Source organism: Ailuropoda melanoleuca, chromosome 3 (assembly GCF_002007445.2).
Source record: "Ailuropoda melanoleuca isolate Jingjing chromosome 3, ASM200744v2, whole genome shotgun sequence".
NCBI classification, from domain to species: Eukaryota; Metazoa; Chordata; class Mammalia; order Carnivora; family Ursidae; genus Ailuropoda; species Ailuropoda melanoleuca.
Genome location: NC_048220.1, coordinates 138,562,175 through 138,575,387, shown reverse-complemented (window position 1 = coordinate 138,575,387; position 13,213 = coordinate 138,562,175). Strand labels below are relative to the sequence as shown.

At 44.5% G+C, this 13,213-nt stretch overlaps 1 protein-coding gene across 1 annotated transcript in view; it reads right to left on the bottom strand.

Annotated features, from left to right (window-relative positions):
* CTNND2 (catenin delta 2) overlaps window positions 1–13,213 on the bottom strand; it is a 966,176-nt gene that overhangs the window by 392,389 nt on the left and 560,574 nt on the right. Inside the window, exon 8 of the mRNA XM_034657085.1 lies at window positions 7,302–7,496. Within this exon, the coding sequence (XP_034512976.1) occupies window positions 7,302–7,496 (195 nt within the window). The remainder of the gene's footprint in view (window positions 1–7,301; window positions 7,497–13,213) is intronic.

Below are 13,213 nucleotides of genomic sequence, written 5' to 3'. Positions count from 1 at the left end.
TGAGAACCTAACAGATCTCAGACTAGCCATCAGTAGCGTAATAATGCAATGCCTTCTATCTTTTTAAGTGTGGGACAGAAAAATGACTTAAACATTATACATTAAATTCTCCCTTTGTGCCCTCAGTGGGGCTCATGCAAACCACGGCTATCCATTAGTTTGGATAAGCGGATACTGGTCACATTACTAAAGACTTCCCTTGAACATGACATTTCCTGAATTTCTGTCTGGTTACACATTTTCTCTTATTCGAGCTTTAGAGCTCAGCTGACCACATCACCGCATTACAGGATGGCTCTATTCCACGGTACCTTCCCACAGCAAACATTGCAGTGGAAGGCGCTTCGTCAGCTCTTTAAACAGCCCCCTCTCTCCTCACCTGCTCCGCAAACAGCCCCTTCTCCACTCAATAAGCCCTTAGAGCTCAACGAACCATGCTGCTGGTCTCTTTGGGGAGATTTTAAACGCAGCCCCTTCAGCAGCTGACTTGATACTTCAGCTGACATCTATGCTGTTCACGAAATTATCTGTTTTCTTTAGAGCTACACAAATAAAGGTCTACTGCACAAAGGGGAGGACAAAGATGTTTTATGTGTTATATTTGCTTGAAAGAGGGGAAGAGGGATCCTTTTTAATAAATCAGCCATTCTACTTTGATGGCGATGGATGATTACATCCATTCTTTACTGACAATCAAAAAAAGAGAACAGAATAAAATATAAGAATCTGGCACATGACCAAAGTTGAGGGGGGATATAATGTAGGGTTCACCTAAAAAGAAAAAAACACTCATTTTTGTCTTTGTATTATTTAATCTTTGCTTTTCTATATATTTGTATATACAGAAATATGAAAACATAAACTACGTTTATACCTGTTATATAAAGAAAAAATAAGCACACAGTAAGCTAATTAAACAATATTTCCTCTGCAAGCTCAGATGGTAAGGACGGCTTAGGTGACAACAGGTTCAAGACTGTGGCCACGAACTCTCCGAAAGAGAGTTCAACTCTTATTTTAGGGATGAGGAGCCCTTGGCACTCAATCCACTATATTCCCAGCAGTATTATTATCTAGAACTGAATTGTAAACATCTTCCAATTTTCTGCACTCTGCACAGGCTGATCTGTGCTAAACTTGGTGGGAAAATATTCCAGGGTAAATTTAACGTAATCTTTTTGTTTCCATTTTAAATCCAGTATAGTTCACACGCAGCATTATATGAGTTTCAGGTGTATGATAGAGTGATTCAACATGTCTCTACATTACTCAGCTCGTTAGTAACATAATCGTTTGACTTCATCTTTTATTACCTTTGTGGGGAGAGGAATTGCAGGATTTTTAGTAGTAACAGAATCATTATTACCGGTGTGGATGTTGATGTTTCTGGATTTTGCCAATGAACTGTTTCTACTAGCGAACACGTTGCCTTCTTTCGGCTGAGCTCAATTAGACTTTCTATTAACACCGCTTCAGGTGACTTGGTACAAGGAAGCATCTGGAAGCTCTTCTCAGTGTTAAGATGATATTTATCATTGGGTTCATTAAAAATTTCCAACTGGGGAATAATGTGCCCCTGACTTTCTAGACTTAAAAAAAAAAGTTAAAAAACCAAAAACAAAAAACCAAGAGCTTATGGAGGATCTAATTTGACTTGCTCTAATGGGAAGCAATCATTTTTACAGTTCGAAGTAACAGCATTTAAGAATAAATGCTAATATTCCATGTTTTTGTGGAGTCAAATGATGGTTTTAATTGAAAATGTTGTCTATATGTTATTAAATAACAGTAGTAAAATTTTGTGAATATGAAGGTTCGATGAAATGCCTCTATAACTTTATTAAAGCACTGGCGACTACTGCAGAGAATTCAGTTTTTTAAAAATACTTTCTCCACACGTGCAAATATTTTCATCNGAAATTTTGTGAATATGAAGGTTCGATGAAATGCCTCTATAACTTTATTAAGCACTGGCGACTACTGCAGAGAATTCAGTTTTTTAAAAATACTTTCTCCACACGTGCAAATATTTTCATCACATTTTTTTTTTCTTTTTCTGTTGCGGTTCGTCAACCTCAAAAATATCTGGCAGATTTTCTCCTTGCAACATACTTTTGATAATTCATTCTTTCTTACAAGCTGACACATTCATCACAGAAAGCTTGTTTTCTCCACTCACTTAGAAACACATTTATCCCAAAGTGAATTCATATGACTATCAGTACAGCAAACATTGGCCATTTCCCTTAATTTAGAAAGACGGGGGTTTTTTTTGGGGGGGGGAAGTGTCAGAGTCAAGCATTTGGGTTAATCACATGACTCCTAACTTGACAGTTATTGGTATGTTTGAGTTTGAAATAAAATTTCATGTTACTTAGTTTCTCCTTAATAGACTTTATCAACAGCAAATCCATGAAGATCGCATATTCCCTGTCTGGCTGTACCTCTTCTTACATAAGCTCTGGTTTTGACAAGCCTTATCCCAGATGAAAGGTATGTTTTATTTAAACAGACATCCAAGTTAAAAGTGTGTCTCTTTAAATTTTCATCATGCAAGAAAGTAAAGCTGCGTCAGACGTTGGGTGGATGTCCTGTAAAAGCAGGTGGGAATATTTGTGCCACCATCAGACTCACTGGCCTGCCTTTTCTGCTATAGTTCACACAGTTTCACCTCCCTGCACACGGAGTGAACACTGATGTGGCCCCTCCTGGCTCTGGAAATGTCTGGCGAGGGGACACTCTCTGGGGAGCCCCTGGAGCAGACACCACTCTTTTACCTTCTCTGCGGCTGGCAGATCTCCGGGGCCCTGGTGCTGGCTTTTCTCTCAATCCTATCCTCGGGCACACGAGCAGCTGCTCTGCTCGCCCTCTGCCCTCCTACTAAGAGCATATCTGGGCCCAGGAAGGCCAGCGGGCCATCCTCAGAGCCTGCTCTCTTCTGTTGGAACCAGGTGGGGGAAAAGGTCTGCAGTTCTTGTCTTACAAAGGCTGGGGTGCAGGAGCATGAAATGTCAGTGTGGGGGGCAGAAGACCCTCTTCGGAGCATGTTCCTTGGCCCAGCCCTGGCCAACAGAGTGACCGCTCAGCGGAAAAAATTACTACTGATTTCCAGTGCTGAGTAGCGAACCTTGTCTGTATGTTCCACCTTTCACAGCCTGGAGCAGAGAAAGGTGAGAAGTAGGATTTTAGCACCCTGATTCCCTAACATGTACATAAGCACATGTGTGCAAGACCTCTCACAGTATGGTTAGGTAGCTTTTTGGTTTGAGAAAGCCTGGAGGCCCTTCTTGCATACCCAAAGGTAGATCGTGGTCCTCATCTGAGTCGGTGTCTGAGATTTTAAATAGTCTTCCCAGTAAGTAACAGGGCTGAGTGGCCTACTATGGCAGCCAAGGAGACATGGAGAAGGCAGGCAGAGAGGAGGATGGATGAGGATGGTGGCAGGCTGAGTCCGAGGGGAAAAGCGAACTAAGGAATCCCCCAACCCCCTTTGGTGGGGAAGTTTAGAAGCTTTGACATGTCTCAGCTTCATGTCTACAGCTGTGTTCTCATTGTCTCCATGCGGTCATCTCCCTGGGTATCTCTCAGCTCTAGAATAGTCTATTACTCAGGACAGCCTTCGTGGTTTTGGGGTAAGGGAGACACAGGGACAGGGTCAGCACAGGGCCAAGCAGGGCAGGGAGAGGAGAGTGGCCACAGAGCTGAGAGCAGTGCCCAGGAACCAGAGCCAGCAGGGAGCACAGCTGCAGCACTGAATGACCAAGGGCGGACGTGGATGAAGAACATGCACCTGCCAAGCCTCTCCTTCCTGCCGAGAAACAGAGGAAGGCGGCCTTGGGCCAGGGTGGGCGGTGGGGGGGGGGTTATGGATGGCCCAATCAGGGGGTATGGGTTATCTGGGAATGAAAAGATACTATGTGTTGTTCCGTGTTTTTGTTAATACTTTGTCTTCAGCTTTATCTGGAATGTACCAACCCTTAAGATGTTACCTTCCATTGCCAGTTAATTTTCCATATGTTCCTGCCCTATCATGAGAGGAGCCTGAATGTGCTTGAGGACAAGGAGTAGACAGAAGGCTCTTTGGCTCTGCCAGTGCGTCAACACATACTACCTGACTGACAGGATACAAAAACCACGATGAACATGCATGGGTATTTATCTTCGTTTTAAATGATGACTTTCACAAATACAGTGTCAACCTAGATGACTGCTAAGAAGAGCCCAGGATTCAGGGCAGGACTCCCTGCGTGTGAAGGTCTGAAGACTGGCTCTGCACAACCTGTGTGACCTTGAGAAGAGGACTCAACCGCCCTGTGCCTCAGTATTCCATAAAGTGAGCATCCTATCAGTACCTCCTTTAAGGGGTGGTTCTCAGGATCTATACATACATTCAAGGCATTTGGAACAACCCCCAAAAGACATGCTTTTGTCTTCCTGTCTCACCTGCTCGATACTCGGGCACCATCTTGTAATTCCCTAATTTTTTAGGCAAGTCCATTTGTCTTCATTCCTGAGTGTGGACTGCTTGAACAAGAGCAACTGACCTTCAGTCCCCTTGGCTTACTCTCCTTGAAGTATCATCTGGATGTGCTTGAGGGGTCAAACTGAAGGAACTCCAGCCAGGGTCCTGCTACCCGAGGGGTGAGACATGAGACTGGTTGCTCAAACCACTTCAGCCACGCATATGAGCCAGAAGTCAGTGTCCCTTAATATTCAAGTCTAACAGGCCCTATAAGAACCTGTCCTCTCCTCCCAATAAACTGGGGTATTGGCTCTGGCCCTGGAAGCCTCTTAAAGTTCTACATCAGAGGACTTGAGTGTGGGGTGTGTACAAGATGCGAAAAATGGCCTCCCGAGTATGGGAAAGCAATCGTAGAATGTTCCTTGATATTATTTTTTAATTCTGACTTTAGTACTAAATATAATTTAATAATATTGTCTAATACATATATAATTTATAAGGAAAAGATATATACCCATATTAAAGGCATTTTTTTGAACATGTGGGTTCTGATAGAGACAGTTGCTGGGGTTGCAGGGTTAGCTTAGAAAGTGTAAGGATTTGAAATAAAATAAAGTGTTGAAGCAGAGAGTAACCTGAGCAGGTGCAGGGGAGAGAGAACTTGTGGCTTTACACTTAGGAGCTGGAGAGAGGTGGTTTCTCCCCACCTGTCATCCCACAAGACCATCCATGCACTTCCGGAAATTTCCGTATTATTGCATAAATCAGCAGATTCCTCAAAAGTGCCTCAAGTTCAAAAGGGCAGGCTGGGATCGGATCTTGTACATCTGCATGTCACAACCTCAGCAGCTCTCTGCCACAGCAGAGAGATTCCTGTTACTGAGAAAACCCAGGCAAACAGGTTTTCTTCTCCGATACACTTAGAGGACACTGCTGCCTTACCTCACTGGAAGTATGAAACCCTGGTTCTTTCATTCAGCATGGTGCTCTGCTGACGGCTTAGAGCAGGGGTCGGCAAACTTTTCCAGAAAGGGCCAGAAAGCAAACGTTCTCAGCTTTACCAACCATATGGTCTCTGCCATAACTACCCCTGAGCTGCTAGCCTGGAAGCAGCTAGAAAGGATATGGGACAAATGCGTGTGGCTGGAGTCCAGTAACTTTATTTACAGACACCGAAATTTGCATTTCATGTAACATCTACATATCAGAAAACATCCATCTTTTATCTATAAACCGGTTAAAAATGTAATAATTATTTTTAGCTCATGAGCAGTATTCAAATAGGTGGCCATCTGGATTTGGCCCAGAGCTAGAGTTTGCAGACCCCTGGCTCAGAGAAAATACCAGTTGTGTTTTGTTTTGTTTTCACTGGTTTTTAAAGTGTGAACATCTTCCCCTGTCTTTAATCTGACATCGAAGAGTGAAGTATCTTTTTCTTAGTGTAGATAGAGTTTTATGAAACTGCCAGAAGTGCATTAAGAAAAGAGAATTCTAAGAGCCTATGAATACAGGACAGAGAATCAACATAATCCCTTCTGTTGTCACCGAGGGTATCTTTGTCTCTCATAAGGGGTGCGTGGAAATAAAATTCCGTTAGCTCCTAGTATGCGACCAACGCAACGTTAGAATAGCCCAACCTCAGACAGGAGTGGTTCTAGCAGGCTGATGATGAGAGAATTCTGACAGAAGAATAAATGGGTATTCCTTTGCATCTGAACCAAGATACATATTATTAACATTGGATGGCATTTATGATGTCAAAAGAAAAAGCCTTTTGTGCCTTTCTTCTCATGATGTAGTAAAATACTGAAATGTACATATCAATAATCAGCAGTAAAAGCAACTTCGCTGGCCTGGATTTCAAAACGTGTAATTTAGTATCCTAATGCAGTTAACAAAATTGCTATGCTCTACTTCCTGGTAACTGGAAGTTACCACGGTCTGAAGATGCAGGGAGGCGTGTGCCAAGTTCTGGACCAGGGATTCAGTTTTCCCACGCCTGAGGCCCTGTTGGAGGGTAACACGGGTCATCTGAAGTGAGGGACAGAGCTCTGCTGTGTGCAAGCCAGCAGCATCATGTTTTCTAAGTTTACTTAGCAATGGGAGGCTTTATAATAAATGTAGTTCTCAACATCTTAATTATATCAATTTTGTAGTTAGATGAATGCTCTCTAGCACATTTAATCATGACATTTGACCAGTTATTTTGTAAATGGCTACATATTCTGGAAAACACTTGCCTTTCTTCGTGCAGCCTGTGGCTGTGCTCAATTCAAAATATGTTTTTAACCCAGGAGGGCTCTGCGGTTGATTGAATCATATGCAACTGTCAATATTCGACCTTTAAAAAATAATTTCATCTGATTCAATCTGATAGTGTCTATGAAGTAAATTCTCAGTTTGCCCTACAAGACATGCTTCGTGTTTACGGTTTCCCCAAGTTTGCCAAGCAGGTGGGCTCTCGTTAAAGAACATTTAGCCGCATAAGGCGCGTGCCTTTATGTCCTGTATAATGATGATGCTTTGTTAGAGTACTTATGTTCATTAAATATGTGAATGATGACAGACAAAAAATTAGCACTCCTTTTTTCAATTTGCCTGTTCGACAACATAAGCTTACAACCCCATTAAACTTCTTCCATTTAAAATATCCTCAGGTAGCTAAATGAGTCATAACTTGGTTTCTCTCATTATCATCCCAGACGTTAATGACAGAAGTAGGCCCTAACGCTTGTGAGCAGAGAGGACACAGATGGACACACACACACAGCCCTTTCATGGGGTCCTAAGCAGCCCCCCCCCCACTACGGACAGGCCTAGGGGTATCGTGCATACACACCTGTGCTCGTGCGGTAAGTGCCCGTGTGCGCTGCTGGCAGAGGGTCCCCCTGGCTCTGGCTGAGACTCCTCATAGGGGGCTTCTGATAGACGCGGTCCTCATAGATGGGGTCTATGTGGTGCTCAGGGGACTGCAGAGCCCGCAGCTCGGGGCCCAGGTGGCCGTGCTGGCTGCTATACGAGGCCCGGGACCCAGCTGAAAGAAATTAACAGGCGACACTGAGCCCCGACCGACATCCAGACATAACTTGTTTTATCAAAGCCATATTTGAATTTGTTTCTTTTGCACAGAAATGCTGAAATCTGCAGAAAATCAAATGAATAACATGAAATGGCAGCAAAATGTGGAGCTAATCGGCTTACTGGCGTCACCCAGCTGCCTTGCTCAGCTCCCGAACCTGATCTCCCTGTAAGGACGATCGTGATTCTGAGATAAGCCCACCCTGCACAGGGCCAGGGAGGCATCCTTTTTCTCAGCCGAACCAACGCTGCTGGCTTCCTCACCAAAGGAACTGGGCAGACAAGCCAGACCTAAAAAGTTCTTATTATCCCAGAGTCCCTGCACCTTAAAGTTTGCCACAGAAATGACTATTTAAGATGAGGAGCAAATGAATAAGCCACGATGGCAAGCCATCTTGATGCTGTTCCCGAAAAGTGAAGCAGAATTCCTTCTCGTCAGCAGTTTCTTCCTGGACAATGCATGAACTGAAACGTCCGGACCTACTACTGCCGAAATCCCTGAGACAAGCAGATTTTAAAGAAACAGACTTTCAAGTCACATTTTCTTTTACTCTCACCCTCCTCCAAATCGAAGCACCTGCGGTTAGGTCAGCCTCCTCTGCAAAAGGTACAAATGGCCGTCGCTACCTGGTTTAGTTTGTAAATCCTTATTTGTGCCATTTTGTTGCATCGTATGGGGTGAGGTGTCACTTCGAAGCAATGCTGGGGACCAGGGAGCCTCTGCACACATGGGCACAGAGTGCTCTGTGAGGGCTAAGAGGTCGACCTGATACACAGAAAAGAAGAGTTGACTGAGAGCCAGTATTTCACCCGAGGTACAGTCAAAATCACAGGAGCCGAAGTGCCAGGAGAATCGTCTGCCCTGGGGCAGCTGCGGGGAGGACACCGAGGGACCAGGAAGGATGTGGGGCAGCAAAGAGAGACGGTTACCTAATGACAGTGAGCGGAGAACACACGAGAACTGAACACGGCTAAGAGCTGATGCTAGGAAAGACCGACCCTTCAGCTCATCTTCAAAGCTGAGTCCCACATGGCATGCTGGGATTTAACTGGCAGTTGTCTCGGAATGGCCCTTATTCGGAGCTTTCCATTCCAGCCTAAAGCAACAGGCTTTTGGAATTCCTTGATTTGGGTGGTATTTTGGGGCAGCTCTAGCTGTCTGCTGCTCCAAGGCTTTCCCTGGTGGCCACGTTAGAGCCAAATTCTTTAATGCTCAGTGACTGCCCTCCTTCTTCAGGATCAGGTGACCCCAAGGATTTTAATACTCTCATCTAGAATCTCTGAGGAAAAACCCATTCGAAAGTTCTGAAATTGCTGGCAGATAAATCCATTTCACCGGTATATTTTATACAGGTTGTTTTAAATTTAAGTAAACAAAATGGAGCATTTCTGAATGATGGAGATAGTGCTGGGAATTCTACGCATTCAGTGTTAATAAAAATTACTCAGTGTTTTGAGGAAAGGGAAGGAATAGAGCAAGCAAGTTCCTTACTTTTCCCTTTCCTAGTAATTAAATAAGTTCTGATTTAGACAGCGTTCAGATGAATGATAGATTCAAAATAACTGTTTTGCATAATTAGGTTCATTGCATCTGATTTATCAAATGCCAACATCACACTGAATATTATCTCATGTTCATATTTTCCAGGAATATATTTAAGTACGGTATGCCTTGAGTTCCTGCTGTCAATTCTTCCTTCTTCGGGAGGCTTTGATAATATTGCCAAGGGCTTACAAGTGTAAAAGCAAGGAAACAGTCTATATACAAATCTTGTAGAGTTAAATGAAAGTTATCCATCACTGGTAGATTTACTGTAACTTTATCACCATTCCGTGACTCTAAGTCCCTAAAAACACCCAACAACGAGCAACAAGAGGACACGATGATCTTCTGAAGGGTGACATGATCTAAGGGCCGTGTGGAAATCTTCTCTACAAGCATTACCTGCACATGAGGAAATCTGTACTAGAATCATGAATCAGACATTAATGACCAAGGGTCCTAGGCAAGGAGCAAGAATCTTGAAGTCTACCTTAGTGTTGCTTTTTAATGGATGACTGCAAAGATTGCAGGAATGAAGTCCAAGAGGGAAAGAAAGATTGAAATGTCCAAGAGGTGCGATCCTTTTTAGAAAGGGATATAGCATAAATTAAGCCTGCAAATTAAAGCTAACAAACATTTGCTAATCCAGGAGAAAGCCAGCAACAGATCTGTAAAGAGTCCTTGACATGGGAGATCATCACGACGCTGAAAGGGCTTGTCTCATCCCTCCACACCACACCTTCCTTGGGTCAGAGTCTGGCAGGCACTGTTTTCCTTCTGACCAGCAATATGAAACATTTATCACTTTGAGACTGATGTGCAAATACATTTCTACATGCTGCATTTTATATGTGTTGTTTCCAAGCACCAGTTAATCCTTACTAATCAATAGATTCATTCATTCAACACATATTTGCTGGGTGTCTGGGCAACTTCAAGAAGTTGAGGACACCAGGGTGCTTAAGACAAACAAGGTCCCTGGTCTTGAAATTAAGTCATCACATTCAAGTAAGTACAGAGATAATGGTCCTGAAGAAAAGTGAAGTTGGGTAAGGGGAGAGCAGACAGAGTGCTGGTGGGGGAATACTGTGTTGATAAGGTGGTCAAGAAAGTTCTTTTGGCTCATCTGGCATTTCAGCGAAGATGTGGTTGCTGGGATTATGAAATTTTGAGTTAAAAAGAAAATCCATTCAGTTCTTATGACCAATTGTCATCTGAACTCATACACTAACTGTGTATGTTAGTCCATACACTAACTGTGTTTCTTTTTAAAGACAAGATAGATTAAGTAGGTACTAATAAAATCACTTCTATAAATATCACGAAATGAACCTCCGACAGAGGGCCTGTGCTCCTGCTGCTGGTTCCCTCTGAGAAACACTGGGTATTCCTCCAGTACGGCTTTTTCTATGGCCTTATGAAGTTTTCTGCTGAATTGCTGGAGCCTAAAAATTTCAACGTAAGAGGGCCATCTGATGATATAAGTCGATTCTCTGAAGTCTGTTTTGGAAAGCTTTGGAAAATGTCCTCCTACTTCATCGACGTCATAAATCCTAGATTTTCACATAGTACGGGAACTCTGCTGCTATCACAAATAACTGGAATGCTCCTGCAGTCTCTGACACGGTACAAAGCATAGGATTTGCTCCTGTCACTTTATGATGAGCTTTCCAATATGACTTAATGTAATTACGAAACCTCACCACACCTTTCACCAAATACTGTCATCTACTGGGACTCCAATACCTTCCACGGAGAAGAACTTAGAAGTGAAAATCACTTGGCCAGGAAGCAGCAATACGTGTGCCCATGGGATCTGGTCCCCTATAACAGCAGGTGTCCCTCATTCTTGGATTTTCCTCTCTAACCATGAGCATTTCTTCCCGAGCTGTTAGAAAAACAGGCTTCTTTTGTCCAATTCCTCTTGTGACAGGCAGGCATGCAGAAAGTAGCGAGACAGTGGTCACGGGGTATAATTGAGTACTGTCTGATATCTTTGCATTCTTAGGATGGACCGATTCTGTTTATTTGCAGTTGTGGCTTCTGCGTCTGCCGTGAAGTGGACAGTGTATTAGAGCAAAACTCACACCCCACTCCGAGTTAGAGAAGAGCCTGCAGAAACACACTTGTCTAAGGTGGGGACCAATACTAGTGAACACACTAGCTAAACAGGGTGGCTGGGCACCTGTCCTCTTTATCTGCTCTTGGTTTCTGCCAGGGTAGGCGGACAGTAGGTCCAAATGAACTAGCCGTTAATTTCAGGGTTTCTCCCAACATCATTGGCATGAGCCTCTGATTATAATTTCGGTTCTGACTCAGCAGGTGTGGGGGAGGGCCTGAAGTTCTGCATTTTTCACAAGTTCTCTGGCAATGTTGGTGTTGCCAGTCCAAAGACCATCCTTTGAGAAGCCAGGGCGTACTGGGTTAGCTGGACACTTATCTTGGTGGTGAGAGGACTTCAACTTTGGCATTCTTCTGGACACCTGGAGACAGACATATGGATTCCTTATTTCTCCCTGCCTTATGAAGCAAGCATGAGTGCTTCAGCGAAGGTGCAGGCCAAAGCTGTAGCCAGATGCTGGCCATGCCGATGGGGCCTCAGCGGGCGCCCTGGAACCTGGCTTCCGCCTGTGGCTGTGCTGGCCTCTGCATGTGGGCATCATGCTGGCTGCCTTGGGTTGCCTTGGCCTAGGGGTCAGGCTTCCACACACGGGCTGCCGCAGAGTGACTGATCTTAGCTCTGGGTGCCCAAGGCCCAGACACTAAGGGGCCTGTAAGAGCCTTTGTGAGCAGGCTAGCTTCTAGGGAAAAAAACATCTTTCCTGTAGAGGGCAGACTTTTTGGACCTGGGTGGACTGGAATGTGTTTGCTGCTATTGTTATGCTTCGAGGTGGATTCTGGGGAAGGAACTGTCTCGGTTCCCTGCACGGCCACAGCGCACCCCTGTGTAAGGGTTCAGCTCGGTGCTTCTCAACCCTGGGGAGGACATACGCAGCATTCACCTGGAAGCCTTTTTAACAGTACTGATGCTGGGGAGCCACTCCCGACTACTGAATTAGGACCTGAGGGGGTGGGCCCAGGGAACAGAGGAGCTCAAACACTCTCCAGGTGTCTCTGAGAAGAGATCTAGCTCTGGATGGTTACGGTCAGGGCTGGTAGATTTGGGGCCAGATTTGCGGTCTTGAGGAGTACCTGTCAAGGTACTCAGCAGAGCCCCTAAGGCTGGAGATTTAAAACATTCACAGAAGGGGCGCCTGGGTAGCACAGTCCTTAAGTGTCTGCCTTCGGCTCAGGGCGTGATCCCGGCGTACCGGGATCGAGTCCCACATCAGGCTCCTCGGTTGGGAGCCTGCTTCTTCCTCTCCCTCTCCCCTGCTGTGTTCCCTCTCTCACTGGCTGTCTCTATCTCTGTCTAATAAATAAATAAAAATAAAAAAAATAAAAAAAAACATTCACAGAAATACCCATTCTTGAATGTGGGGGGAGGGAGGTGCAGTTTCTGAACTTTGCAGGAAGGCAGAACTACCTTTGAGAATAAAAAGAGTACAAGACAGTCTGTGTCTCAGGTGGGCTATTCAGTGCACTGCAATTAACCTCCTGTTGGGAAGTAACACCACCACCCCGCCACCGGCCCACATTTACAGACCGCAGACATGCGTAGACGGAAGGGCATTTCCAGCCTCTCCCATTCCTCTCGCTTCTGTGGGTCTCTGGAAAATGTCTTTGGGTTCGATGCAGTGTGATTTCTGGGAAGGGACATTGGGGCTGCAGCTTGCCTGATTTTTTACCTCAGATGAGGGTAGGGTCCTTGCAGTGACAATCACATACCCTGTGAACACTTAGGAATCTTTCTGAAAATAACTTCACTGTAACCACAACCATCCAAATAAGAGACAGTCCCGAAGAAGCTGATAGAATGACTCCCAGAAACACTCGACCCGGACACCTCAAGTCCTTCTCAGCTGACACAGAGCTGCTAAGAAATTAGCAGGGGTGAACCGTGAATTGTAATATCTTTGTACAGAAGGGCAACATAATTTGACTTCAGACTTGTAATTAAAGTCTTCTGACATTAATTTGTAAACAAGTTTGATCTGTGAATGTTAATTTTTACCCAGGAGGGGTTTCCT